This window comes from Sciurus vulgaris (assembly GCF_902686455.1).
Source record: "Sciurus vulgaris genome assembly, chromosome: 8".
Taxonomy (NCBI): domain Eukaryota; kingdom Metazoa; phylum Chordata; class Mammalia; order Rodentia; family Sciuridae; genus Sciurus; species Sciurus vulgaris.
In genome coordinates, this window is record NC_136468.1 from 22,428,431 (window position 1) to 22,454,976 (window position 26,546).

Here is a 26,546-nt window from a genome sequence, read left to right on the forward strand (position 1 = left end):
GAGCAGCAGGCACCTTCCGAACGTGAGCAGCAACAGGCAGAGTGGGACCCAACTGCCAGGGGAGAGCATCTTGTGAAATGTCAGGGAAGCCCAGCAAGAGCTGGGCAGCAGCGGGCCAGACTTCTTGGGAACCATGACAATTGCTCCAACTGCTAGGAGCAAACCCAGGCTCCAGGCCCTCCAGACCATGGGCTCAGCCCATCAGATGCAGAAACTTCTGAAGACCAAGGCTGGGAGTTGAATCCTGTGTGGGTCCCTTTTCTCTGTTCTTAGTCACTTTTGCCTTCCTGTCTTAAGCCACTGTCTTGTTCATTTACACTGGGTGAGTAAGAGAGAGGATAGGATTGATGTGGGTAGATGATCCTGTTTTAAAAAGTAAATGACGATTCTGTTCACAATAGTTCAAAACCAGAACAAACTACACTTGTTGAAGGAAGTTTATCTTGGTGGAAAAAGAAGAAAGCAAAGCCATTTGTGTCCCAAAGAGGTCGTCTAGGGAGAAAGAGAAGTGGGCTTGGGGAAGGGCCCACAGGTAATTCCTGGTCACAAATGGAAATCCAAACAAGATAATTTCGTGAACTCAGGGACTACTGGAATTTTGAACCCCATCCCACTGTGTTTCTTGGAGGAAGCAGGAGAGAAGGAAAAGTTTTCAGTAGAACAAGTCTATGGTATTATTTTTCCAGATCAGGAAATGGAGCTTAAGAAGGACCGAGTCTGTTACATAACAATATGCGGTAGGAGACATTCATCCCCAAATCTTTTGTCCACTTGAGATTAAATTGAAAAGCATAGCGATGCCTACCTTTTCACTGAAGGATCTCAGAATATTTCATAAACATGAATATATTAGTCTACCAAGAGAAAGCTGCTCCCCTTGACCCAGCGAGCCGAGCAGAGAACAGGTGTTTTCATATCTACTCTGCCCTGCTGCCATGCTGAAGATGAGATCACTTGCCACAGCCCTTTCAAAAGGTCGCTATTTCAATTTTTTTTATGGTGGCAAAATATACATAACATGACATTGACCATTTTAACTGTTTCTGAGCTCGGTGGCATTACAGGCATCACTGCCCCATTCATCTCTTGAGCTTTTCCTCTTCCCAAAGTGAGACTCAGGACCCACTGGACAGGAGCTCCCTCCTCCCTCCCCCAGCCCCTGGCAACCGTCATTCTATTTTCCCTCTGTGAATCTGGCTACTATAAGGACCTCAATAAGTGGGGCTGTATATTTGTCCTCTCGTGTTTGGCCTATTTCACCTAGCATTATGTCCTCACAGTTCATCCGGAATTTCCTTCCATTTTAAGGCTGGGTAATATTCGACTGTATGTATACTACGTTGTCTTTATTCATTCATCTGTTGATGGACACTTGGGTTGCTTCTATCTTTTGGCTGCTGTGAATAATTCTTCTGTGAACTCAAGTCTGCACATCTGACTTTGAGACCTGCTTTTGGTTCTTTTGAGTCATACTCAAGTACCTGGAGGTGAAATTGCTGCCATATTGCCTGATGAGTTTTTGCACAAAATTGGGACAATGTGGGGCTGGGGATATAGCTCAGTTGGTAGAGGGCTTGCCTTGCAAGCACAAGGTCCTGGGTTCAATCCCCAGCACCACAAAAAAAAAAAAAAAAATTGGGACAATGTGCCAAGACAACTAGGTACAGACCCCACCCCAGGGACCATGTTCTCCCCTAGCACAGTGGGGGCACACATGGAGTTTCCGAGAGGCAGTAGGGCTCCCATCTCTGGAAATAGTGAAGGCAGTATTGTAGCCACATCAATCAACACACCTCTCCTGGAGTCCAATGGCCAGGGGATGGACCTCAATCTTTTCTGGTCTCTGAAACCATCTATCACCATGATAGCTTAGGTCACATCGATGTGTGATTTATTCTCCAAAACAGAAGTCTGCTGCCACCTACCCTGCCATGACTTTGTTTTTTCGCCTCTTCCTGTGGTCTGAATTCCCTCACTCAGTTAATTAGCATGCCTGGCACCGTAGCTTAAGACTTTAATCAGCGTGGGGTGCTTTTAATTAATCGTGTGGCTCTGCATCTGGAGTGGTTTGTGTTCCAGGGTCAGGAAAGAGAAGCTGAGGTGGGGGATGGAGCTGCAGCTTTGTTGGGTGTTAGGTGTGGATGGAGAGTCCAGGTATTTAGGGAGAGAGAGTCATAGGGGCATGGTGGCTAAGAAGCCACCTGGCCACCTAGGCCGTAAACTAGCAAAGTATGAAAGGTAACCAGGAACGTTAGAATACACATTTATATGGAAGACAAGTAACTGGACCAAATCCAGTTTTCAAAAGTGATTTAAAGGGTCAGGAAAGTCTCTGATGCTTTCCAGAATTACCCACAGAGGGAAGGAAGGCAAAGCCATGGTGTGGATTGGGAGAGGTCTGGCCAGTGTGAAGGAGCTTGGTCATGCTCAAGAGTTCTGCCTCATCCTGAGATTTGGGATCTCCCTGGTCCTTCCCTTCCTTGGGGACACCCTGGAAAAGGGATAGGGGTGGACCTCACTCTCACATAGTGATGGCTGTTCTCCTTGGTCTGTCAGAATTCCTGTCTGCTCCTTGGTTTTAGCACCCATGAATTTGAAAGATTGGAGAAAGCCTAGATGGAGTTCAGAAGAGAGTAATAAAAAATGTTGGGATATATAGAAAGATCCTGCAAGGAAAGGCTAAAGGAAGTTGGGTTGTTTGCCTTCAAGAAGAGAAAATTCTGGATGCTCAGATGACCTCAGAGGTGCAGTGTCTTGAGAGTGGTATAGTAGTGAAGTCATTACTGTAGATGTCCATGGAAACTAAACCAGGGAGAAGGGATGGCCCTGGGCAAGATTTTCATCGGGGCATTAAAAAAAAGCAAGAATGTCAGAACTGAAGGGCAGGTTAGAACTGACCTGTCCAGTCCCCTCATTTCCAGATGATTGAAAAGAGGCCCAGAGAGAGATTTGCTCAAGTTCACCTGGGGAACTAGGGACAAAGCAATGGCTAGACTCCGTCTCTCATAATGACTGCCCAGGACTCGTACCTGTGCTGCACATAGATGCATCTAGATGAAATCAAAGAACAAGGATAGAGCTGTCACAGGTGCAAGCAAAGTCACTAATGAGTCCAGAGAGCTCAGATAGGTCCAGGGTTTCTTCTGAAGAGTGGATGATTTCAGGGCAGACATCGTCATTCAAGGAGGAAATGACATGATCAAGGTACTCAAAAAGCAAGTCTTCCAGGTCTGCTCAACTCACAGTGGAGCTCACAAGACCCAGAGGACTCTGAGCAGTTCTCTGTGACGTGGCAGGGAGGTAATGTGGCAGTGCCACAGAATGGGTATTAATGTCAAAGATAGCATTGCTCACAAACTGCTTGACCATTTACAAAACAGTTTCCTAATCCCAGCGTCATCTGTGCTTTGGGAAACCCTGTGAATTACAGGGGATTTTATATCCATGTTTGAGGATGATCAAAATAAGTCTCAGAGACAACAGAATCTCCTTGCTGGTAAACAGCAAAACTAGGCTTTCCATCTTACCCTGCAGGCTCCTACAATCTTTTCAACTACGACCAAAAAAATTGAAAAATTTTAAAAAAATGACTCCTGTTTAAAATTAAAAGAGGAAAGATATTATAATTCCAGGATATTGACATTTTTAAACACCAGTTGCAAGCTATTTTTAGAATGCAAAGGTTCTTAAGAATATCAGATTCACCAAACAGCTGGCTCTTTACTTAAAAGTGGCATACCCTAGAATCCCAAGGCACATTCCATCCAAGGCAGATGATAGAACATGTCAATAGGAGAAACTGGGGAGGATGTTAATTAAGTTTAGACCAAGAAAATGCTTTTGATGGAACAAGCCATGGTTTTCTCTTTAATCCCATGCAAACTATGGAGTGCCAGACCAGCAGCTGAACATGTGACAGCCATGTGGCTTGCGTGGTTTTCAACTTTCACCATCTATGGTCCCTTTTATTATTTTTCCCCTCCAGGAATCATGTTTTGAAAAATTCTGTCTACTAAACAAACTGCATTTATTATGGAATATTTCCTACCTTTAATATGGGACACATATGATAAGCATGTATATAAACATAAAATAGCAATAATCAACTTCCATTTTTCTCTTGGAAATATTGAGAATAGTTTGTGGGCCTCATTGCCGTTCTTGAATTTCCAAGAGTCCAGATCCTCTGGGCTGTGTGCTTCAATGATGGTGCTCACTTAAGGAGCCAGGGGAAAAATTGAAGAGGCAATGGGAACAGGAAACTTCCTGGCTGCATGCAGAAGCAGGGGGATAATTCCTAAGAAATCGATGGTCAAGGTTAATTATGAAAATAGCAAGGTCATGTGTAGGCAGAGACTGCGCATGGTCCCTGCAGATCACAGGAGCAGTCATAAATAGAAAGATAAAATTCAAAATATGAAAAAAAAAAAAGTCAGGAAATGGCCATCAGGGTCAAGGGCAAAGTTTAACAATGGGAGGGGGAGGCTAAAAGGTAATTTGAAAGAAGTAAAAATGCAGAATGATCATTAGGAAAGATCAATGTGTATTTTGGAGAACAAAGAAATGTAAAGGGAATAAGGAAATTAAAGGAAAAGAGATCATGTGGGACTTGGAATTAATTATTAATTAATTCCAAAAGAGAGTTTCGAGACTAATTGAGCAGGCTCTGGTGCCAGTTTGCCTGCGTGTGAGTTACAAGTGGCCCCTGCCAAGAGCACATAATTTTACAGAGGCAAATGCATATGAAACAGCAGGGTAAACACAGCCTCCGTGTTCACTCCCGAGCAGAGAGGGCTCAGCCAGGTCAGCACGCCTTACAGTTTTCCCTGCTTATTGTCCCATGGCTAGGAACTACAAATGTCAGCCAGAGCACATGCTCCTAGTTCAAGCTGGAAGATGAACAGAAAGCCTTCCACTGAAATAAAAAGTTCTCCCAAATAGAAAAGGATGATTTTTAAAAAAGTTAATTTTTTTGCAAGTAAGAAACTGGCAAAATGGAGAATAGAGACCAAGGCTCTAAAAAGAAAAGTCATGTAAAGAGACACAAGGGCAAAGTTACACTGGGGAAAAAATGACATTCAAAAGATAGTTAAGAGCATGCAGGAAATGGAAGCATGTGGACTAAGCAAAAAGGTGACACAGAACATTTTACATTAAAGAGCTGCGGGTGAAAGCTAATGCAGTTTTTTTATAGGGGTGGGCAGGAGGAAAAAGAGCAAGTACACTTTTGAAAGCACTGTAGTGGAAACCTTGTAGAGCCATTTGGCCATTGGGAAAGAAAGAGTGGACAAGGAGTAGCCACAGTGTGAGTAGGGCCCCCGGTTCAAGGCCGGGAGAAAGAGTGTCTGTACTTGCTCTGGGTTAGGTGCTATCTGAAAAAATAAAACTACTGAGACCAGAAGAAGGGGCTGGAAAGAAAAGGAAACACTCTGTCAAACATGAAGCAAAAGATGGAGAAATAAACATTCAGGTTTATCACGCCGATGGAAGCAAATGTGTAACAGATTGAATGTTCACAGAGGTTTCCATTTGTTGTTTCGGTAGTAGGAAAATTTAAATATGCATTACATAAGTATCTTTTACAGCAATTTGTTGTGAACTCTATGGAGACTGTACTCTTTGAGACATTTAAGAATGTAGTACATGGCTATGTCGCCTGGGTACTATGTGGCCACTGATCCAACATGATCACTCAGAATCCCTTTGCTTCTGGGGCTCTAAGAACCTTTATGATCGGTGATGTTGAGAAAACATCATTTCTAGTGGGTGACTTGATATTCTGCACGACTTGACCCCTTTCTCCCTATCATGCTGTCCTAGCTCACCAGAGTGCCTGTGGAGTCCTGCGGTCAGTATCGGAGCTGTGGGGAGTGCCTCGGCTCCGGTGATCCCCACTGTGGCTGGTGTGTGCTCCACAACACGTGAGTACTGCCGTCCCTCCCTCCTGCCTCCTACTTCCTCCCAGGCATTTCCTTCCTCCTCCTCTTCTCCATCAAACTCCCTTTTCTTTCTTGCATGCTTTGCAAACTTTATCTCCCTTCATTTATTCTTTCAGGCTTCACTTTAAATTCTCCAATTCTCATAAGAAACATAGAAATGGCAGTCTGGGGATGAGGACAGGTCAGGATATGATTGTCATACTGGGTAATTACACCCTGGAGGGCTAGAGGAAGGGAGCTTCCTGGACTTTCCTGAATGATCTGTCTGGAGACTGACTTCCCAGGACTGAATCCCAAGACAAAGGCAGGGGACTTTTTTCTCAAGTTCACATGGGCCAGGGTACGTGCTATCCATCAAGTGACTCTGCATCCACTCAACATATGTGATCTTTGATATCTTCACAGAATTTTCTGGTACTTGAGTATGCTCTTCAAGTTTGTGACACCTGAGAACCTTTTCTCTCCTGTCATAACATCCATCAGCAGGCTGACAATGCACTTAGGCCTGAAGTCACTGGGCCTATGAAGTCTGACCCAAGTGCTATCACTGACCCTAATGCCTCCTTTTTTTATTTTATTTTTTAAATTAACTTAGGATTGGTCTAGTTATGCCTCACTTACCACATTGAAATCGTGTACAACTATTTTATTTTATTTTATTTATCTTATTTTAATTATTTGTGGTGCGGGAGATGGAACCAAGGCCTTGTGCATTCCAGGCAAGCACTCTACTGCTGAGCTGCATCCCAGTCCCTATGTGCTTCCATTTGTTCTGGCCCCTTCTTATTCTGGAAGTGGAGAGAGGGCAGAGAGCTTTCTCCATCCCACACAGTGAGGCCGCTGGGGAAGGCATTGTGTTCCTACCCATTGCCTGACCTAGGGGCTTGAAGACACCTGGTTTTTGAGGTGGCTCAGCTGCTCCCAGCATGGGACAGGTACTATTCAAGGACATTCTGACAAGCAGGCCCCTTCTCAATACACCATGCTCATGGGACCCAAAGGCAGGTCCCATGTCAGTGGTGGTCTCTGCCACGATGTTGCCCCAGCCCACATGGCTCCAAGCCCTATGAGCACTAGGTGCACCTAGAAAATGGTAGAGGGTCTACGAATACTCCTCCCATCCCCTTAAGCAGGAGTGAGGGGAAAAGGTATCAGACACTACTTCTTGTGTGGCCTCAGTTTCCCCTCCTGTGCCACACTACTGACTCCCATCAAGTGGCAGAAAGTAGAGGTGAACAAAGGCCAAGGGGCAGTCTGGACTTCTGTGAAGGAGACCATCAGGCTACACTGGGGCCAGCAGCTCTACAGGAACTGTGTTCTACCATCAAATCCGAATTCCACACCCTGGTATCCCACTCTCCTCACCAGTGAATTGGAGATGGTGATGTCTGACTTACCTACTTCACTGAATTGTTGGAGACCTTGTGGGTGAAAATGCTGGCTGGCCATGCAGCCTTGTGAAACGGAGGCGGGCACGGGGCAGGGTCCTTGACAAGGCTGGAGAAGATCCGAGAGCTCAAGCACCCCGTCTCTTTAACTTTGGTTTGCTCCAGTGATTTTCCGGATGGTTCTCCTTTAATGGCATGATTCTCTTCCTGAGGGCGACACAGCCTCAAGCTCCTTCCTCTAAATAGCAGACCCCCCTGCTGGGTTCTGCTCACCTGGCATTGTGTCTTATTGAGAAGGTTGCCCATCTCGTGCACAAACCCGTGCACAGAGCCAGGCTCACAGAGAGTCGGGCTGTACAAGTGATCTTCTCTTCATGTGGAACCCAGCACGGAACCGCTGCTTTGAGGGCCCCTCCTTGCCCAGAAGCCATAGTAGGAGCCAGCATGTGAAAGGGAAGGGGTGCTTTGGAAAGATGACCGGGGTGGCCATCAGTGGAATCCAGTTTTCACACCTTGAAAAATTGTGGGGCTTTACTGTCTGTTTCATTCTACTGTTTTTCCATTCCCTTTAGGCAACTATAGTAGATTCTCATGACATGTAGTCACTATGTCCTATAAAGTTCTTGGAATGCTGAGGTAGCCAATTCAAAGTCATTGCTCTTAAAAGGAATACAGGCTTAGGTTTCCTGGAAACCCCCAGTCATATTTTGATCAATGGATTAATGCATAATCTAGTTTTATGTGTGTTTCTGTTTAGAGACAGCTTACTTAATATGCATCATTGATTCATTAACATTGAACTCCTGACCAACGGCATTGTAACTTGGTAGCTGAATGAAGTTTATCTAACGAGGGCATTTTCTCCATAAGTCACACCATGGCCTTCATGTGCTTAGAAACACTAGATAGCACTTCAGCACAACACTTAGGCCATTTTGAACAGTAAAGTTGTCAACGAAAAGCACAAAACTTGAAAAATGTGGCACTAGATAAACCTCAGTGGACACTGGTCTATAATGTGAAGGCTAGGACAAGAAGGCAGAGCCTTGCCTTGTCTAGCTCAGTCAGGAGCACGTGCATCAGGTGGCTCAAAACTTTAGCCAATCTGTGCACGTCCATAATGAGCTCAAAAGTGCCACTAATACTTATTTTGGGGTCACAAATGAATGTTAATGATTAGTTGAATTTGCAAATATGGACCCCATAAATAGTGAGGGTTGACCATAACTCAGTATAAGAAACTTAGCATCCTCATTCTTAAAGATGGAGGACAATGCCTTCTCATGGTGGTGGCTGGAGGACAAAAGGAGGTAAGGTAAGCTGTTATAAATCCCAGGTGCTCTGCCAGGTCAGGGCAGTGTTACCTGTAACCTTGAGCCTGTAGTTAAGTGAATGACCTGGTGAGGGGAGACAATGGTGTGGGGCCCCAACTCCCTTGGGAGGACACAGCTCATAAGCCCCCACAGACCCAGGCTGCCTGCCTATGAGGACACTCTCTAAGTCCATCCTTCGCCCTCCCAGAATTAATGACCAAGAATTAATGACCTCTGACTTGTTTACCACAAGGTAGGTGAACAAGAGTAGGTCCCTGGGTCTTCTGAGATGCTTTCAATCAAGATAGAATCTTAAATTTTCATAGGATAAAATGCACAGGTCATAAGCTCCGACACATGCAAACACCCAGGTCACCTTGGGAAGAGCATTTCCTTCCTCCGGAAAGTTCTCTCCTACTCCCCAGATATCACTTCTCCTGGTCTTCTCTGCTCTCCATTTTAGTGGGCACAATAGCCTGGATGTGCATGTCTGGGAGAGATGATGAGGAAGTAGACCAGGCATGAGGAGGAGAAGGCTGGGGACAGCAGGATCACCTATACAAGGTGCCCTGCGTACCAGAAGGGGAACAGTGTGGCAGGTTTCTTTGCTCCCTGGAGTTCTGTGTCCACACACACTCTGGTGCACACACTGCTGCTCCCTCCATGCCAGACACTGCACCAGGCTCAGGGATACAAAGGTGACTACCTTAGCTCACCTGTGCCCTAATGCTTCTTGGGAACCAGGCCTTTGATACAGTCACAGGGAGGGGGCTACATTCTGTACTAGAAACATCATATTTATTAAGCTTCCATCATGGGAAAACCCTGTGCTAGGTTACCCTGTCTCTTGCTGAGTGTCCCCAGCAAACCTGACCTTCAAGAAGACTAGGACAGAGAACAGATGCACAGGTTCTTTGAGGTGTCAAGGTAATCCATTTCCTTAGTGGCTTTTGCCAAGTTTCCCTATGGTCATGGGGAGTAAGGAGGTGGTAGCATGCTGGGAAGAACAGGACAACAGAAGGGGTGTGTGTGTGTGTGTGTGTGTGTGTGTGTGTGTGTGCGCGCGCGCGCCTGTAAGAGACAGAGACAGAGCAAGAGAGGATGAGGGGGAGAATGCTGGAGAGAAAGAAAGAGAAAGGAGACAGGGGGAAAGAAAACCACGAACAGCAAGCAGCTTGAGGGCGAGGCCTCTGGGAACAGGTGGCCCAGGTGGATGAATGGGCTTTTGTACTGGAGAGGTCATGGGAGGGTTGCAGACTGAACATGTTTAAGAAATGTTCCTGTAATTTAAATCCTCCCTCCTGTTATTTCCTCTCAATTATTGCAAAGCTCTTACCTGCAAGCCTGGTGGTGAGGAGGGTCACCCTTGCTGCCCTCCTCTGTGGTCCCTGACCCCAGACTACAGGCCTGCCCTTTCTAATAGCAGTGACAGCTCAACAAAGCTAGGTATTCATCTGCTGAGACTTGAGCCTCTGTTCCCAGGGTACTCCCCCGGGTCTGAGCCAACCTGTTTAGACTTGGGTGAGGGTGAAAGAAAACCCGCAGCTGGGTCTGCCTTCACCCCATCATAGCTGTCTCCTGCACTGAACCTGGGACATGCCCTCCAGTGACTAGGCCTGGCAGGTCCACAGTCCCCTCCCAGTCTTACCCTTGGCTCCATGCCCAGGCAAAGAAGTCTATCTCAGTCTGCACAGGTCACAGGATCCGGCCCGCCCGGCAGACCCAGCCGCATCGATTGGCCAGACGGTACCTTTCTTAGAAGAGTCATCAGTGTCACTCCAGGGAGGCTCCAGTAACCCGAGGTTTGACAGGAAGATAAGGTCAGCTCTTATGAAGCCTCTCTGCCCCGAGGACCCGCCTCCTTCCAGATCTTTTCTCCCTGGGTGGGTTGGCACCAGCTGTTCTTTATACCGGCTCTGCCAGGAAGGGGTTAAGCCTCAGCACCTGTCTGTGGACAGACACAGCCTGGATTCAGCTTTCTTAGCTCTGAACAGAGATGAAAAGAGCCATCTTACAGCCATGCCTCTTACTAAGGGACAGAGATGCGGGAAGCCCCCTGCCTCCCCAGAATGCAGCAGGCACTCCTGCCTGAAGCAGGGGTCACGACCATGTCAGTACAGGCTGCAGTTTGGACCCTAGGTCCTCCTTCATGGTCCTTCCTCTCCTTTCCTCCCAGGACTGCAGCAGGGTAGCTGGATGGCTGGGACCATCCACTATCAGAAAGCCTTTCTCCCATTGGGCAGTTTTAACCAATTGTGCCAATTAGGCAGACTGCCCGCCAGCTACCTGGGAAAGTGCAAAGCCAGTGGCTTATCCCACAAGCCACTGCTGGCCATCCTCTTAAGGAAACCAAGCTGATTCTAAAATGCAAGTCCTTCCTTGCTTCTCCTTAGCACATCCCATAGTCCTGTTTTAGTTTTCATTTTCTTAATCTGTATTCAAAGGCTACTTCATGCTAGTCCACTAAGTCAATGGTCACTCCTAGGGCTAGTGGCACCAGACCTCTGCAGTCATGAGGAATGGTTAGTGTTGCTTTGCCATAGCCTACTCTTTACAGTCTGCGCCATGGTCATCGTAGCTGCTATGGCCAAAAGACCTAACAAGAACAACATAGAGGAGGAAATGTTTGTTTGGCCCACGGTTTCAGAGGTCTCAGTCCATAGATGGCTGACTGCATTGCTTTGGATCTATAATGCGGCAGAACATCGTGGCAGAAGGGTGTGGCAGAGGAAAGCAGCTCAGGACATGGAAGCAAGAAGCAGAGAGCTCTCCTCAACATGGAAAAAATATAAACTCCATAGGCAAGACCCCAGAGACCTACCTGGCTATAGTTACCACCCAGTTAATCCCTATCAGAGGATTAATGCACTGATTAGGTTAAGGCTCTCATAACCCAATCCTTTCACCTCTAAGCTTTCTTGCATTGTCTCACACATGAGCTTTTGAGGGACATCTCATATCTAAACTGTAACAGTGATCTTTCCTGACTTTATGCCAAAAGTTGTCAGCCTCTGATCCAGAAGATACTAAAAGATGGTAAATCAAAAGTGCCATCATCTCATATGAATTGGAAAAGTCCCATGGTCCACCTGCACTCTTAGTGGCCCCCATGTCTAGCCTTGACTCCCTGTGGACATCCTGCAGAGCAGGGCCACCTCTAAGCCCTTCAGTTGAGAAACACAGACACACCCCACACACCAGCATCCTACGCTGGGCCACACAGGGTGGAGCAGCCCAGTTTGCACAGCAAAAAGTGCTTCCCTACACCAAGCCTACTGGACCCAGTGACCTCAGTGGACACAAAAACACCAGACGTTGGATAAAGTGCAGGCAAAGCAGATCAGAATCAGAGTGATTGTTAGAAAGTGTCTCAAGTAATAGGCACATCCTCCTTACTGAGTGGATTAGACAAAGAATGGATTAGCAAGGACACACCCTTGCTTCCTCCTCCTTCTCTTTGCCTCCTTCTCCTCCCCTCCCCCACACTCTCTGGCAGGCCCCACTCCCCACCTCTTTCATCATAGTCTCCCCTGAACCATACTAGAAATAAATTGTCCACACTGTGCTCCCTACTGACCAGAGAAGAGAGAAATGACCCTATTCACCTTCTCTTTGAGCAACTACTCAATATAATCGGACTTCTTAGAAAAAAAGGAACCTCTCTGGGCCTCTTTTATGTAGTACCTAAAGTTTATATTAATGGATCATTCATTAGAATTGTGACTGAGGAAGCCAAGGCAAGAATCCACCCTGAACCCCAGGGAAGTGCATGGGCAGCCAGTCCACCATTGGAGCTGTCAGAGGTGGGACAGAACCACTTGGTTGCTACATAAGCCCAGAATGGAGCTTGGGCCTCCACTTAGCCCCCGAAGCTTCTGGTTCCTGTTTAGTCCTGGGCCCTCCTCATGCAAGAGGCCTGGATGAATCCAATGGCAGTTGTGGCTCAGGCTGAGTGTGGATCTAAGCAATGGCAAAGGGGTGGTGGGTTCAGTCACCAGCAGCCGGTGGTAGAAGGGAAATCAGAGCATCAGCGCAGCCTTCCGGTGTTAGGGTTTATCCTCAGTATTCAGTGGATCAAGGCAACAACTCAGACTTCCTTGAGATCCTGGTGTCGGTCACTGGATTCTAGGATTCTGACTTTGAAAGGACTCATCTGGTTCACATCCTTCATAAAAGGAACCTCTCACACACCCATCTGCCTCGGAGGTTCCTATACTATCTAGTCCACCTTCCTCCAAGCCACAGATGCATCTGCCCATCTCTGTGGGCGTTCCTGAAGAGGGCAAGGACAACATTTAGGAAACACAGTCTCTTCCCTTTCCAGAGTCTCCAGATGAGATGCCAGTGACCCAAGAGCCTCCCGTGATCTGGCCGAGCACGCATTCTAAACCCTCTTAACCTGTCCATCATGTCCATTTGGGAAGGTCCCCTCCCCTCATCCCCTTTCTTTTTCTGTCTCCTTAAGTTCTAAGCACAGATTCTCCAACTGGTGCACCTGAAGCTCAGCCCATGGCCCGTGTAAAGCGCTGGGGATTGGGGATCATCTGTGGAGAAGGAGCAAGCCCTGAAATCCAAGCCCAGTAGGTCCATGCTGGTGGGCCTGGGGAGAAGCTTCATTGATGACCTCCCAGCATGGAGTCCCACCCAGGCTGGCCTCACAGACCCCCATTTCCATGTTGAAATCGGTTTGCCTGGCCAGCAGCACTGGGAGTTAGTATTTCTATCTCTGTATTTAGGAATTAATTTCTACTGAACCTAATCACCCCCTCTCTCCCTCTCCCTCACCCTCTTCCTTTCTCCATTCCTCTCCCTTCTAATTTTCCACTTGGCTGGGAATTCTCCAGCAGTGAAAGTTCAGGCTTAGGGGAGGGCGGAGGTAGCTGCTTCATTAGAGAGGATAATCTCATTGGAACCACTGACTTGAATAATAACCCCTTCCAGGGGCCCAGGGCCTTTCTCCTCAAGGGCTGTTAGTACCTCTGAACTGGGGCTGCAGGGGCCGCAGTGCAGACTAAATGGAATAAGAAAGGGAAGAAAGAATTCAGCAAGGAAGAACTCCAACTCTGGGGCCTGGTGTGTCTCCATGGGGCCCCTTTCCCCTGAAGGTCTGTGTTTGGGGCAGGGTTGACAATGCTGGCAGCAGAGACCAATGTCTGAAAACTCGAAGTCATGTAGTGTGCATTTTCTTAGTCTCTGTGTGCTCCTACCTGGGAAATGGGTAAAGCAAGATCTTCCTTTCACCTCAAGGGTGCCCCTACAGTGGAGTTGAGGGACATGCTTTCAGAAGTTCCTGGAGCCCCTCAGAAGGAAGCATCTCCGAGCCCCTCCTGGGGTCATGAATTAACCCTTTGCCTGTTTTCCAGCTCTGGCCTGAGCTAATGGGAAATCACAGTTCTAGAAAAAGCAAAAGGCCATTACCTTGACAGACCCCTTAAGGCCTCAGAAGGAATGCATTCTTCCCCTCCATTATCCTATCACATTTAAGGTCAATTGTCTGTGCTTTTGGACATTGCAGCGTCCACCCTCCTGGGTCCTGAAGGATACTAGAAATGTCAAAACATCCCTGTCTCTGACCTTAAACTTGACTTTCCACTAAGATAGCCGAGTTCTCAATACACTTTGACAGCTATTAAGAAAACAAAGCTACGATCCATACCAATCTTTCCCTTGCATCTCCCTGCTGGCCTCTGGGATGCTCACCTCCCTCATTGTGAGGAAGACTGCCTCAGCCTTGCCTTTCTTCTCTCTCTGATTCGCCCCAGGACCAGTCTGCAAGATCAGTACTTCTGCAGCCGCTACAGTTTGGAGGGTTGGAATGCGGAAGGCAGAGAAGAGATGCGATAATACACAATCTCGAACATTCACTGAGGACTCACTTTGAACTCTGCCCTGTTCTAAATGCTTTGCTCACATCATCTCATTTTATCCTTATAAAAATCCTATTAGGTACTATTTTGTCCCTGTTTTATAGATGAGAAGACAGGCACCAAGAGGTTAAGCAATTTGCCAAGATTACAGTTAGTTGGGATTTTAAAACTATAAACTATATATGGCTTCCCTATATTTGGGGAGAGGTCATGAGTAGTGGGGTGGGGACCTCAGGAGCAGAAGCAGGATGTAGCCCCTAGAACTTTACAAGCAGCAAAATGCCAATCAAACTTCTCCTAAGATCCCCGTACCAGACACCTTTGCACCCCCAACCCTGGAAGAAAGATGGAGTCTTCTCTTTCTCTATCTGAATCTTTATTTGGCAACTCCAGGTGATGTTTGGCCAGGAAGCAGTTCCATTTTTTTCTTCTCCATAATTTAATCAAAGGCATTTTTCAGACCTACTGATTGCTCTTGGAAATAGGAACTTCAAAGTTGGGGAGTCAGTGAATAATTTAAGCCTGTACCAGTTCTCTGGATCTGTTCTTAATGGGAGTAATAACACTATTAATAGCGATGTCAGTGCAGACACTCTGGAAAAGTCCATAACATTAGCTTAATGGCTGAAGGTAATGGAGTCCTCACAAAAGAGTTGGCCTGGCAAATTAACTTCCAAGACTTTGAGGCAGACAAGCTTGTTGCTCTCAGTCTGTTAGAGCAGCCAGGGAGTGCTACAGGGGTGACCAGTCACATCTGACCTTTTCCTCCTGGATTGGGGATGCTCAGAAGCCTACTGGAGAATTCAGCTTTGTCCAACAAGTTGCAGTGATATTCAGAATGCTTTGCAGGAGGAGGCAGAAATAGCCATTAACCTAGAGAGAAAAATGGAGGAGAAATGTTTAAAGTGTCCCAAGGACATGATAGGGGTATCAGGATGGCCAGGAACATAGGTGTAGTCTGCAGAAGGGGTATCATCCCTCACTACTCAGTTGAGAAGCTTCCAGAAGCTGCAGCACAGAGATAAGGAACAGAGGCTCAGAGTTCCTCTGCCTAGCTGGCCACCTGGGCAAGTTACTTACTACCTTCTTTTGCAGTTTCCTGACCTCTAAGGTGGGTCTGTCATGACCTTGTCACAGACTTCAATGGCATACAATGTAAACTCATCATGGTGCCTAGTAAGCACGCAATAACTCAGAGTCATGATCGCATCATTCAGGATTGTTTCCCCCTTTCATTACACATCCGACTTGCCCTAAGGTCCTCCTTGTGTCCCTGTGTCTCCTTTCCTCCTCATCCTTAGAAGACAGCTTTAGTCCATCAATGGCTTCCCTGCATTGGTGTTTCTCCTCTAAGACTCTTCACCATAGGCCGAAGGTGTTTTCTTTCCTCATGGCTGGGAGGACAGGTTTTCTTCAGGGCCTGAGAGTTACCCCAAGAGCTACTCAGGGTATCCATGTGCTTCCCTTGCCTCATCTCCTTGCCCTACCTCACACCTGTCTGCTCTTGAGACTGATGCTCCCTGCCCATGCCCCTTCCCTGTGTGCACTCCCAATCCTTGGCTACTCTGTTTCTTAATAAACACCTGGCCCAGACCTCCATTCTGTCCTGTAAAAGCTCCTGAGAGCTTCCATCTTTCTTTGGCCAAAAGAGGAGGTAGGGAGATAGAGTAGACATGAGTAATGATAGGAGTGACCATCTTCCCCAAATTTGAGCATGATGGAGGAGAACCAGGCTTGAGAAAGGAAACAAAACAGTCACTTCTGGGCACATTGAATTTGGTCAGGTCCTGAGAACTGCTGAAAAGACTTGACCTTGGTGTTGACCCCTCCCTGGACCCAGCAGTCATCTTCTGAGTACTCCATTAGTATGCTTTTTCCAGGTGCACCCGGAAGGAGCGGTGTGAGCGGTCCAGGGAGCCCCGCAGGTTTGCCTCAGAGATGAAGCAGTGTGTCCGACTGACAGTCCATCCCAACAACATCTCCGTCTCTCAGTACAATGTGCTGGTAAGGTCATGGGGTTGGTCTGGGGAAGAACTCTCCCCTCCAAAGAGCACCTGAGCCCAGGGCCCTTCAGGAGAGCTGGGTCAGGTCCAGCCAGCAAGAGCAACTTAGATCAGGGTAGGAGACATTAAGGGTTCATTAAAGACCCAAGAAGGGGACATGGACAAGAGGATTGGGGAAGAGGCTCTACTAATAATGAGTAGAAAGATAAGGAAAATGTTCATACCAGAACTGCCCAAAAGAAATGGCTGAGGGTATTGGGAACGTATCTTCATTGATAAAAGGGGAACCATGTGTGTGAGAAGGGCACAATGGCTTCCGGGTCCCAACGTTGGGCCTTTGGTGATTGGTGCTATCACTTTTCCAAAACTGGAAATAATGGAAGAGAAACATTCTGATCACATAAATCCCTCAACATTCCCCTTTCCTAGGGCCAAATCCATTTGGATTCTGATGAGGTTTCTTCCGTCTCTGTCTCTTGTCATTCTGCCACCTACCTACCCCTCTTATAACACACTGGATCTCTCCACTTCCATGTCAATATGGCCTCTCCTTTGTCTATCTCTTTTTCTTGCTCCCCCTCTTTCTTTATTCCATACTCTTCCTTTCCCATCTCCCCCTCCTCCTCTCTCTCCCCTTTCCCGGCTGTTCACAGCTGGTCCTGGAGACATACAATGTCCCGGAGCTGTCAGCTGGCGTCAACTGCACCTTTGAGGACCTGTCAGAGATGGATGGGCTGGTGGTAGGCAATCAGATCCAGTGCTATTCCCCTGCAGCCAAGGAAGTGCCCCGGATCATCACAGAGAACGGTGAGCAGCCCCAGGAGGTAAAACTGGAAGAAGAGGCAGGTTCTTCTTCCTCCTGCCTGGATGGGAGAAGTCACAACAGATGTGGGGGTGTTGAGGGAGCCTACAGGCAGGGGTGGGCCAGAGGAAGTGGGTTGTAGAGTATGTTATAAGTAAAGGGCATGAAATTTCCCTCCTTCACTCTTGGAATTGGCTGTTATAGGCCTTGTATTTCAGCCCCAGGTTGGCATCCAAGAGTCTGCCTCATCTTAGGTGAGGAGCAGCTACAGAGAGGGTGGGTGGAAGCCAGGCCAGGCCAGCTGCAGAGCATACCCGAGCTCAGCCCACTCTGGTTGACCTGAAAGCACAGCAGAAGAGGGAAGCTGGTCAGGACCTGGAATGGGTGGGCAGCGGTCATCTGGATCTGTGTCCCCTGCTCACACACCTGAGACTCTGACCCTGAACCACTGTCTCCCCCACCCTCTCCCTACCCTGCCTCCCCACAGCTGCCTATTGTCTGTGGCCAGCTGCACTGGGAAGAATGGGAGTGGACAGGAGCTCAACACTGGCAAGGGACAGGCTGGCCTGGGCAAATTGATTCTGTGTTGTCCCTCCCATTTGGGCTTGTCACATTTATTTGGAGCTGATTGATTAATGAGGCTCTCTGGGAAGGCAGAGAACAAGGCTGGAAGTGGAGGCCTGGGGTCAGGGCTGTGAATTATATACAGGCTCCAGCCCCTCCTTGGAACCAGCTGCAGATCTCCATGGCTCCCACCCTATGGAACCCTGAGTCCCCCAGAGGAGGGAGGGGGCATCAGAACCAGGTCTCTCTTTACTGAGATGGGGAATGAGCTCTTGTGTGCACACACTTACACATACATGCAGAACCATGTGTGCAGTTGGTGGCAGCATTCTTAATGGTCTCCAGGTTTTTCCTCCCTCATTGCTCATCAGAGTGTGTATTTGCAATTCTGTGAGGCTAGCAAGGACAATATGCATGTGAATGCATATTTGAACTCCTGCCAGTGTGTATGCATGCACCACGTTCACATGCAGGAGATGAACAGTTCGGGGAAGTAAGCAATACTGTGCAAAAGGGAGTAGAGGCTAGCATGGCTCTCCGAGCTGTTTTGGGGGGTTGTTTGGGGATGGCCTTGCTGAATCAGAGACCTGTGAGAGTTGACAGCTCCCTCAAGGAGCAGGATCTCCTTCCCCTGCCCCCGGTACTTTACTACCAGTGTACTACCCCGGTACTTTATTCCGGCTTGGGCCTGGGCCTTCCCCCTGACCCCATGACTGGCTCTGTTTTGTAGGAGACCACCATGTTGTACAGCTTCAACTCAAGTCAAAGGAGACAGGCATGACCTTTGCCAGCACCAGCTTTGTCTTCTACAACTGCAGCGTCCACAATTCGTAAGTGCTCCCAGTCTCGCTCAGCAACTTGTTCCTGGGGTCAAGGTTCATGCAGAGACCAGAAGACCCCAGCAGTGTTCCAAGGACTTGCCAAAGCTCCCCTCCATCACTCACAGGATTAACAGACACCAGAAGAGCCTAGAGTGAGAACCTGAGGGGCAGGCTCTCCAAATCTCTGGCATAAATCCTTCTAACTCGATGCCATTCCCACATCTTTTGGGGGTTTTTCATCTTACCAGAAGAACAGAGAAGCTAGCACCATGCTCAGAAGAGGAGCTGGAGGACGGAGAGACGTCTCCTGTGTGTCCTGGGGCAGACAGGTGGTCTAGTCACTCACCTATTGCTCAACTTCCTGCAGACCTGGGTTGGGACCAGAGCGGGGCACAAAGTTGCAGACTCAACAGACCCTGGCCTGAGAGGTCAGGAAGCCTGGTTCTGGTGCTAGCTTTGTTTGACAGTAACACCCATCTCCTGACATCAGTCATGGAGGGCAAGGGCTGAGGCTCCAGAGTCAGACTAGCTGGGAACCTTAGCCATTCTGTGCCCCAGTTCCTCTCTAAACAGGGGACTAGGAACACCTCTCCCAAGGCTGGCACTTGAATATTTAGCAGCTGACGTCACAGGAGCACTGCCCCCTCGTAGCAGGCACTGGCTGGGACACCATGCTTGTCGCCACCCTGTATAGCAGCCCTGCTTTTCCCAAAGGATGGCTGTGAGGAGTAAGAGGGCCCTAACAGGGCAGCACTGAGGATCTGCCTGCTTGTTGGCTAGTCGTCGCCCATGTTTTTACCATTATTTTATTATTATTCCCCCCATAAAAATAATGGGATTGGGCCAATTTGTAGATGTGCAAACCTTTTTTACTTTTTATCATAGAAACTTTTCAACTGAAAGTAGATGTGCAAGCCCAAAATAGGGAACAGAAGGAAGTAGGAGCTACTGGGTGGAGGGTTGAGGGGGCCTGGAACCCCCCTCTCTAGGAGTCGCACACAACTCTTCATACATCCTCCAAAGGGGTTCCGTGGAATCCCCATGGTTTGAGAACCACAGGCCTGACCTCCAAAAGGCCAGCTCACTTCAGCATGCTGATGTGTGTTCCCCTCTGTGTGTTACCTATCCTGCACCCCTCTGTGCAGGATAGGTAAGTGACATGAATAATGACATTTCTAGACTCTAGGCTGGTAGAATTTTAGAGTCTGTCAATCTGATTGGGGCAGATGGGTCCCAAGCTTAGCTCTATTTGGGGCCCTAAGGTAGGAACCATCCAGCCTTCCCAGACAAAACGAGTTGCTACAACACTGGGATTCTCTTCCGGTCTTTGCCGTGGAGCTGTCCATGCCTTCACCTCCAGTAACCTCATCCCTCCTTCCACTCTTGCCCCCTAGGAAAGTAGCAGAGGTGGATGAAATCAGGTATGCAGTTTCCATTCTGCCCATAAAATGATTCTATGTATTACTATGTGCCATGCGATTGTAACCAGTTTGCTGCAGAGGAGTCAGAAATTAAAGAACCTTAGTGACTCACCCCCAGCCCTCCAGGATTTGTGGCCTAGGGGACTCGTGGAAGAGTGAGACCATGAAACCTAATACCAGAAAGCCAGGATTGCCCCAGCAACGTCAGCATGGGGGTTCCTGGGAGGAGGCCCAGAGCGGGCAGCTCCCTGGTCAAGGAGTGGCTGAGTGGAGGGAAAGAGAGAGGTCCTCCAGATGGCAGAACAGCACGTGGGAAGTACAGGATCTCCTCAGGGCCTCAGCACCAAACCCCTGTGGGCCACAGTGTATCCTGTGGCAAGGGCTCAGTCTGTAGCAAGGCATCTGAGTTTTTGACAACAGGGTTGTTGAGTTTTTAAGTAACAAGGAGTTCTTACAAGGTGACCTTTGTTCCCTGGAGTGGAAGTGGGGTTGACAACCATGGAGGAGTCCATGTACTACGAGAGCTGCCTGGTAGCTTCTGCCTGCAGTGGGGCTCCATGCGGAGCCTTGACAGCTGAGACCCAGGGTCACTTTGAATTAAACCTAGTGTGGGTTTTCTCTGACTCTTTTTTCCCCCCAGTACTAGGGATTGAACTCAGTGGTGCTTTACCACTAAGCTTCATCCTCAACCCTTTTTATTTTTAATTTTGAGACAGTCTTGCTAAGTTTTCCAGACTGGCCTCGAACTTGTGATCCTCCTGTCTCAGCCTCCCAAAGTAGCTGTTATTACAGGTGTTTACCACCATACCCAAACTGCCCCAACTCTTATGGCCTCTAGACAAGGTCTTCAACTCTAGGCCTGCTCATTTTTCTCTTCAGCAAAGGAGGCTGTCATCTTGTTGAGGTAGAGGAAAGCTGATTGGGCTTTGGGGGAACCATTCTCAGCTCTCCCTGAACAACAAGAGGTGGTGCACTATTAGCTCCCTGAGGCCTTGGGGAGAAAAGGGATGAGTCAGAGGCACACTGCCTGAGCATTGGAGTGGGGGTCTCTCTTATCATTAAAATGCTTTGCCAGACCTTAGAGACTTGGACCCTGGGCTCGGGGTCACCCAAGTTCTGTGATTTATGCCTCTTCTCCTCTGTGCCAGGTGCCTGTCCTGCGTGGAGAGTCCGTACCGCTGCCACTGGTGTAAATACAGGCACGTCTGCACCCACGACCCTAAGACTTGCTCCTTCCAGGAAGGCCGCGTGAAGCTGCCCGAGGTAGGTTTCTGGCAGCCCGAGGGGTGAGTGCCGCTTGCTGTGAGCCCGGGGTACACAAGGCCAGCCTTACTTTCAAAGGAGAACCCCTGGCACCTCCCCATTCCTCTCCAGTCCTGCCTGACAAGGAGAGAACAAGACTAGCTCTGTGCCCGGACTGGATGTCCAGCATCCCAGGTCACTCCAGCCAGGAGGATCCTCCACATACCAGGAAAGTTCTAGAACAATTCCAGAGAGATGGGGGGTTTTCCTAAAAATAACTGCGAGGACTGTGAACAGGACTGTGTAGGGGCTCTCTCCTACCTCCCCCACCTCCCCCTCCCTGTTCTTCAGAACGCTGGTCACCGGGAACAGAGAACAATGACAACCCTGAGGGAAAGGAGGGGGTGAGAATGGATGATTGGTAGACCAGCAGCACAGTGGTTCTCAAGTGTGCTTCCCAGACTGAGCGTGGAGAAGGGCACAGTCCTGCTCCAGCCAGACCACAGGCCTCCTGGAGAGACGCTCCACTTGGAAGATTCCCTGAGGCAGAGGTGGGATCCCCAGCAGAGATCCTTGCTCTCACCTCCTTATTCTTCCTCTCCTTGAAAGTTCTTCATCAACAGAATAAACATACTTTGTGTCCATTCTGTGGCCTCTGTCCGAATGTCAGCTCACAGGCAAAGATCTCCACGAGGGCAAGCAGAAAAGCATGTCATGCCAGCGTTACGGTATTTCTTACCAGTTCACATGACTTCCATTGCTGGGCCAGTTGTTCGCAACAGAGTGGGTGCTTGAAAGAGCTGCTGTTTGGACTGAGAGATAGATAATTAAATACAAATATGTACAGAGTGGATTCCACTGGATTCTCCAGGACATCACAGCTTCCCCGCCAGTCCCGTCCACGAGTCTCTCAGCCCGTGCCGACGCCAGCAGTCCCCAGCACCTTCAGCCCCCAGCCCTTCACACACCTGCACAGGTGCTGCGACCAGGCAGCAAGCCCCATGGCTGTGAGAACAGTGTGCTGCCCTGCTGCAGAAAGCACAGGGTGCCTGACGGACAGGCAAGGGCATTGAGAGGACAGACCATGGCTTTCACCCTCCCCCCGACTAGGACCTCACTAGGAACCCCAACTTCTGGCAGACCCTTAATGGCAGGAGGGAAGCTATCTTGTACCTGAGGCCTAGAGGAAAAATGGATGCACAGCTCATCCCCACACATAGTGACTCTTCGTCTGTCCCAGGGGACTGAGACTAAACTGGGCAGAGCTATCAGAAATTCTAAGCCCAAAGTTCACTTTCCTTGGGCCCTGATGGCTGAGCGGAGGCCCCCGGGGTTTGGGAGAGGGGCAGAGCAACTCATTTTAGAGGTAAGGGCAAGGAGGTGAGGGCATCAGGGGGCAGAATGATCCCAGCTGAATAGCGAAGGAGGGGAACAAACAAGAAAGGACAAGCAGAAATCTGAGACCCTCCATCAATTAAATGATGAGAGGCCTTTGAAATCTCCACACTCATTGCTTTTTGTTTCATTTTTTTCTTTGAGTCTCTCCATATATAAAACCCTTGCCCGATGCACCAGTCTGGAAATCTAAAGAGAGACTTTGTCTTGACTTGAAGCCATCAACCCAGGACCCTCTCCCTCTGCAATGGAGTCTAACTAGGGTGGCTCCCCTGATTCACAATCAGGAAAAGGGAAGAAAGTGGCTTTAAGAGGAGTAGGAGTTTTCCCTGTGTGTGTGTTTGTGTGTGTGTGTGTGTTCTCTACTGCTCTTCAACAAATACAGGATGGACCTAAAGGTAAGAGGAGAGAATTAGATAGCAGCAGGCCCACCTTTGGCCCGAAAAACTTGTAAAAGACTTCTCAGTCTCATCAGCCCAACTGGACTCTTACCTTGGGGACAGAAGCAGAAGGCGAGGGATAGGGCCCCAGGAGACATCCTCTTCTTTCCATCTGAAATTGTCACATAGCTCCATGGGGCTTGAGTCAAAACAGTTCCAGCCTCTCACCATCTTTCCAGACTAGTGCATTTGGCAGAGGTGTTATGTGTGGAGAGACCCAAGGCTAAAATAAAAACAAAAACAATTGAGCGATTGGGTGGATTTCGGAAACCCCTCATCACTGAATTGCCTGAAGGTGGTTAGCAATTTCTGCTCTTTTTTTCTCATTTGCTCCTTGTGCCCCAAAGAGCTTGCACCCTGCTACTCAGAAAGAAGGAAAAAAGAACCGGAAGAGAATAAAACAATAGCCCATCATGTTTCCAGCACAATACAGGAATCCCTACAGGGAACTCATCCCTTTAGAGACCAAGACTTGAGGTGGGCACAGCACTCCTTCTATACCTGGCACTGGCAAAAGCTGGTTCTCGGAGGATGGGATGCCAGGGTTCCCAGGAAAGGAAATGCCCAGAGGAATATGGCAGAGGGACATGGAGATGGACTTCCCTCCCACTGCCATCCTCTAGACTTCTGCATCATGGAAGCCTGGCAGGCCATTGTAGTGAGAGGCACCAGGGTAACTTGGAATCACCCATGTCTCCCTTATCACCCTGTCACATGGAATGAACTTTGGCTCCTCTTTATCTTGGATGTTTACTTATTTGAAGAGAAAGATATACTTCTGGTCCAAGTTTGGAGGTTGTGTTCTATCCAGTTCAATACCATTTTAAATATGAACATAGAGATGCAAGAGTTGACCACCTTATATGGATGTTTTTTGCTTATTTTTCTGATGAAATAAGCAAATAAATATTTCTAAACTGTTGACTAACTCTAGCTATTCTGGGTCAGTGGAAGGATGTAATTATCTTCAGAATGCGAAGTCTCTGGCTGCTAGTGGAAGCAAAGAAAAAATTTTTTTTGAATTTTCCTTGGTTTTTTTGTGTATTTGTTTGTTTTGGGGGCAGTGGGCAGAGAAAGAAGCAGGAATAGGTATAACAAAGAAAACCAAACAATCAAAAAGTGATTTTGGCCAGGTGTAGTGGCACACACCTGTAATCCCAGCAGCTCAGAAGGCTGAGGCAGGAGGATAGTGAGTTCAAAGCCAGCCTCAGCAATTTAGAGAGGCACTTAGCAACTCAGCAAGACCCTGTCTCTAATAAAACATTTTCAAAAGGGCTGGGGATATGGCTCAGTGGTTAAACTCCAGTGGGTTCAATTCTCAGCACCAAAAAAAAAGTATTTTGTGGAAGTCCACAGACACAAGTGTCCTCTCTCCATTCCAGGGGAACAACATACTCACATGTTACTCTGAAGTTTTGCTACGTGTTAATCCTTTTCTACTACTCTAGCAAATTCCTAGGATTGATTTACTTAAAAATAGGAAAGGTTTGTTTTGGCTCACCCTTTTGGAAGTTTCAGTCCATGGTTGGATGGACCCATTCCTTTTGGGCCTATGGTGAGGCAGCTCATCATGGCGAGGAACACATGGTAGAGCAAACTTCATCTCATGGTGTCTGGGGATCTCACAATCTCCTTCAAGCTCAGGCCCCCTAACCTAAAATTCCCTATATTGCCTCTTAAAGTTTCCACTACCATCTCCCAAAAGTGCCCTACTGGGAAGCAAGCCTTTAAGTACATTGTGGGTCTTTGAGGGACATTCCAGATTCACACTATAGCAGCTCTCATATAATTCTGTACCCTTCAGTGCCCTAAGCATTTTGCATGTGCCAAGCCACTTAGGTTTCAAGGTGTAAAGGATCTGTATATCTGTATTTAAAAATACATCTAAAGATCTGTATATGAAATGAAGTCATCGGTCCACATGATCTCCAAATTTTTACAATTGTAAGTAGAAACAAGCTGGAAAGCTCCTAAGAAAAATCAATGCCCAAGAAGTATTCTTATAGGACAAGTGCCAAGTCAAGGCTTCAGGCTCCAGTTGTGCCTGATAGGATGACTCACTTACTCACTCAGTCTTGGAGCCAGCAACTCCTCTGAACATCCAGACCAAGACCCAGCCCCAATGGATGATTGATTAATTGACTTTTTTTTTTTTTTTTTTTTTGCTTGAATCCAGGGGTGCTCTACCATATATCCCCAGTCTTTCTTTGTATTTTATTCTGAGACAGTATCTGCTAAGTTGTCCAGGTGGGTCTCAAACTTGCCATCCCCCTGCCTTGGCCTCCCAAGTCTTTTGAATTACGGGCCCAATGGATTCTTCTGGAAGTCCCTAGGTTCTCATTTCCCTTTACCCTTTCATGGGGGCTGCAGATGGGGTCCTTCTGTTAACCAAGAGTGAGTTGACCAGAAGGCTTTCATCTACTTAGCATCTTGTGTCCCCAGAAAAGCTTTCATCTGTGCATCTTCCAGTTTCAACATTGACTTTGTTGACTATCACCAGGGATGTTAAATTACCTCTTTTTTATTTTTTCCTGAACAAAGAGCACATTCAGGCAAAGTTATTGGTCTAGACTGGAGAACTGGTGGATTGTTCTTATTGTGTGAACAGCAAGGATTCCAGCTTAAATACAATGATTAGAGATAGAATGTCCAATGACATATGTCATATAGTCTCTATATTTCAGTTACAAGGAATGATTTTGTTTCAACAAATGATAGCATTATGATAACAATCTTTGAACTTCAGATCAGCTGCCCAGAGCCTGGGCACCAAATGGAAAAGGGAGAGGAGAGATGAGCTGAAACCCAAGTAGGATGACATTGTCTTCTTGCTCTCAGTCCTGTTCTCCCAGAATCCACTGAGGCTCCTTGCCACCCCACAGAATGGCCATTCACTGGACACCATGGGCAGACCCACTGGTCCCCACATGTCATTGGAGTTCCTGGCTCCTCCACTGGCCCACCTGAACCCCCACATCTGGCCCACACACTTAATGATGGTGATTCTTAGATAACACAGGCAAACTTCATGGAAAAACAGATCTATTGACAAGAATTTGTCCTTGGTGGGCTGTTTCGATGCTATTGCTCATCCACACTGAAAAGCAAAGTGCGCTGCCAATGAAGCTACATTCTCTGGGCACCAGGCTGGATAGATAGCTTTTTCCAGAAGAGCCAAGTACATTTGGTTCACAGGTGTATAGGCGCAGACAGGGGTTCCCCAACAACACCTTTCCTCTTGAATTTCAACCAGCATTCTTACTCCAGAGAACGGTAGTAAGATTAGAGGAAGAAATGAATTCCATCTGATATGGAAAGCTGTGCTTGAAAAGTTCTCCCAACATCCCCTAC

General features: G+C 47.8%; 1 protein-coding gene across 2 annotated transcripts in view; it reads left to right on the forward strand.

The window, feature by feature from the left end:
- Nucleotides 1-26,546, forward strand: part of PLXNA4 (plexin A4) — a 422,599-nt gene that overhangs the window by 316,458 nt on the left and 79,595 nt on the right. For both annotated transcript variants that reach the window (XM_079150155.1, XM_079150154.1), the window contains 5 exons: nt 5,821-5,921; nt 16,388-16,511; nt 17,164-17,317; nt 18,607-18,706; nt 21,267-21,381. In XM_079150155.1, coding sequence (XP_079006281.1) covers nt 5,821-5,921; nt 16,388-16,511; nt 17,164-17,317; nt 18,607-18,706; nt 21,267-21,381 — 594 coding nt within the window. The remainder of the gene's footprint in view (nt 1-5,820; nt 5,922-16,387; nt 16,512-17,163; nt 17,318-18,606; nt 18,707-21,266; nt 21,382-26,546) is intronic.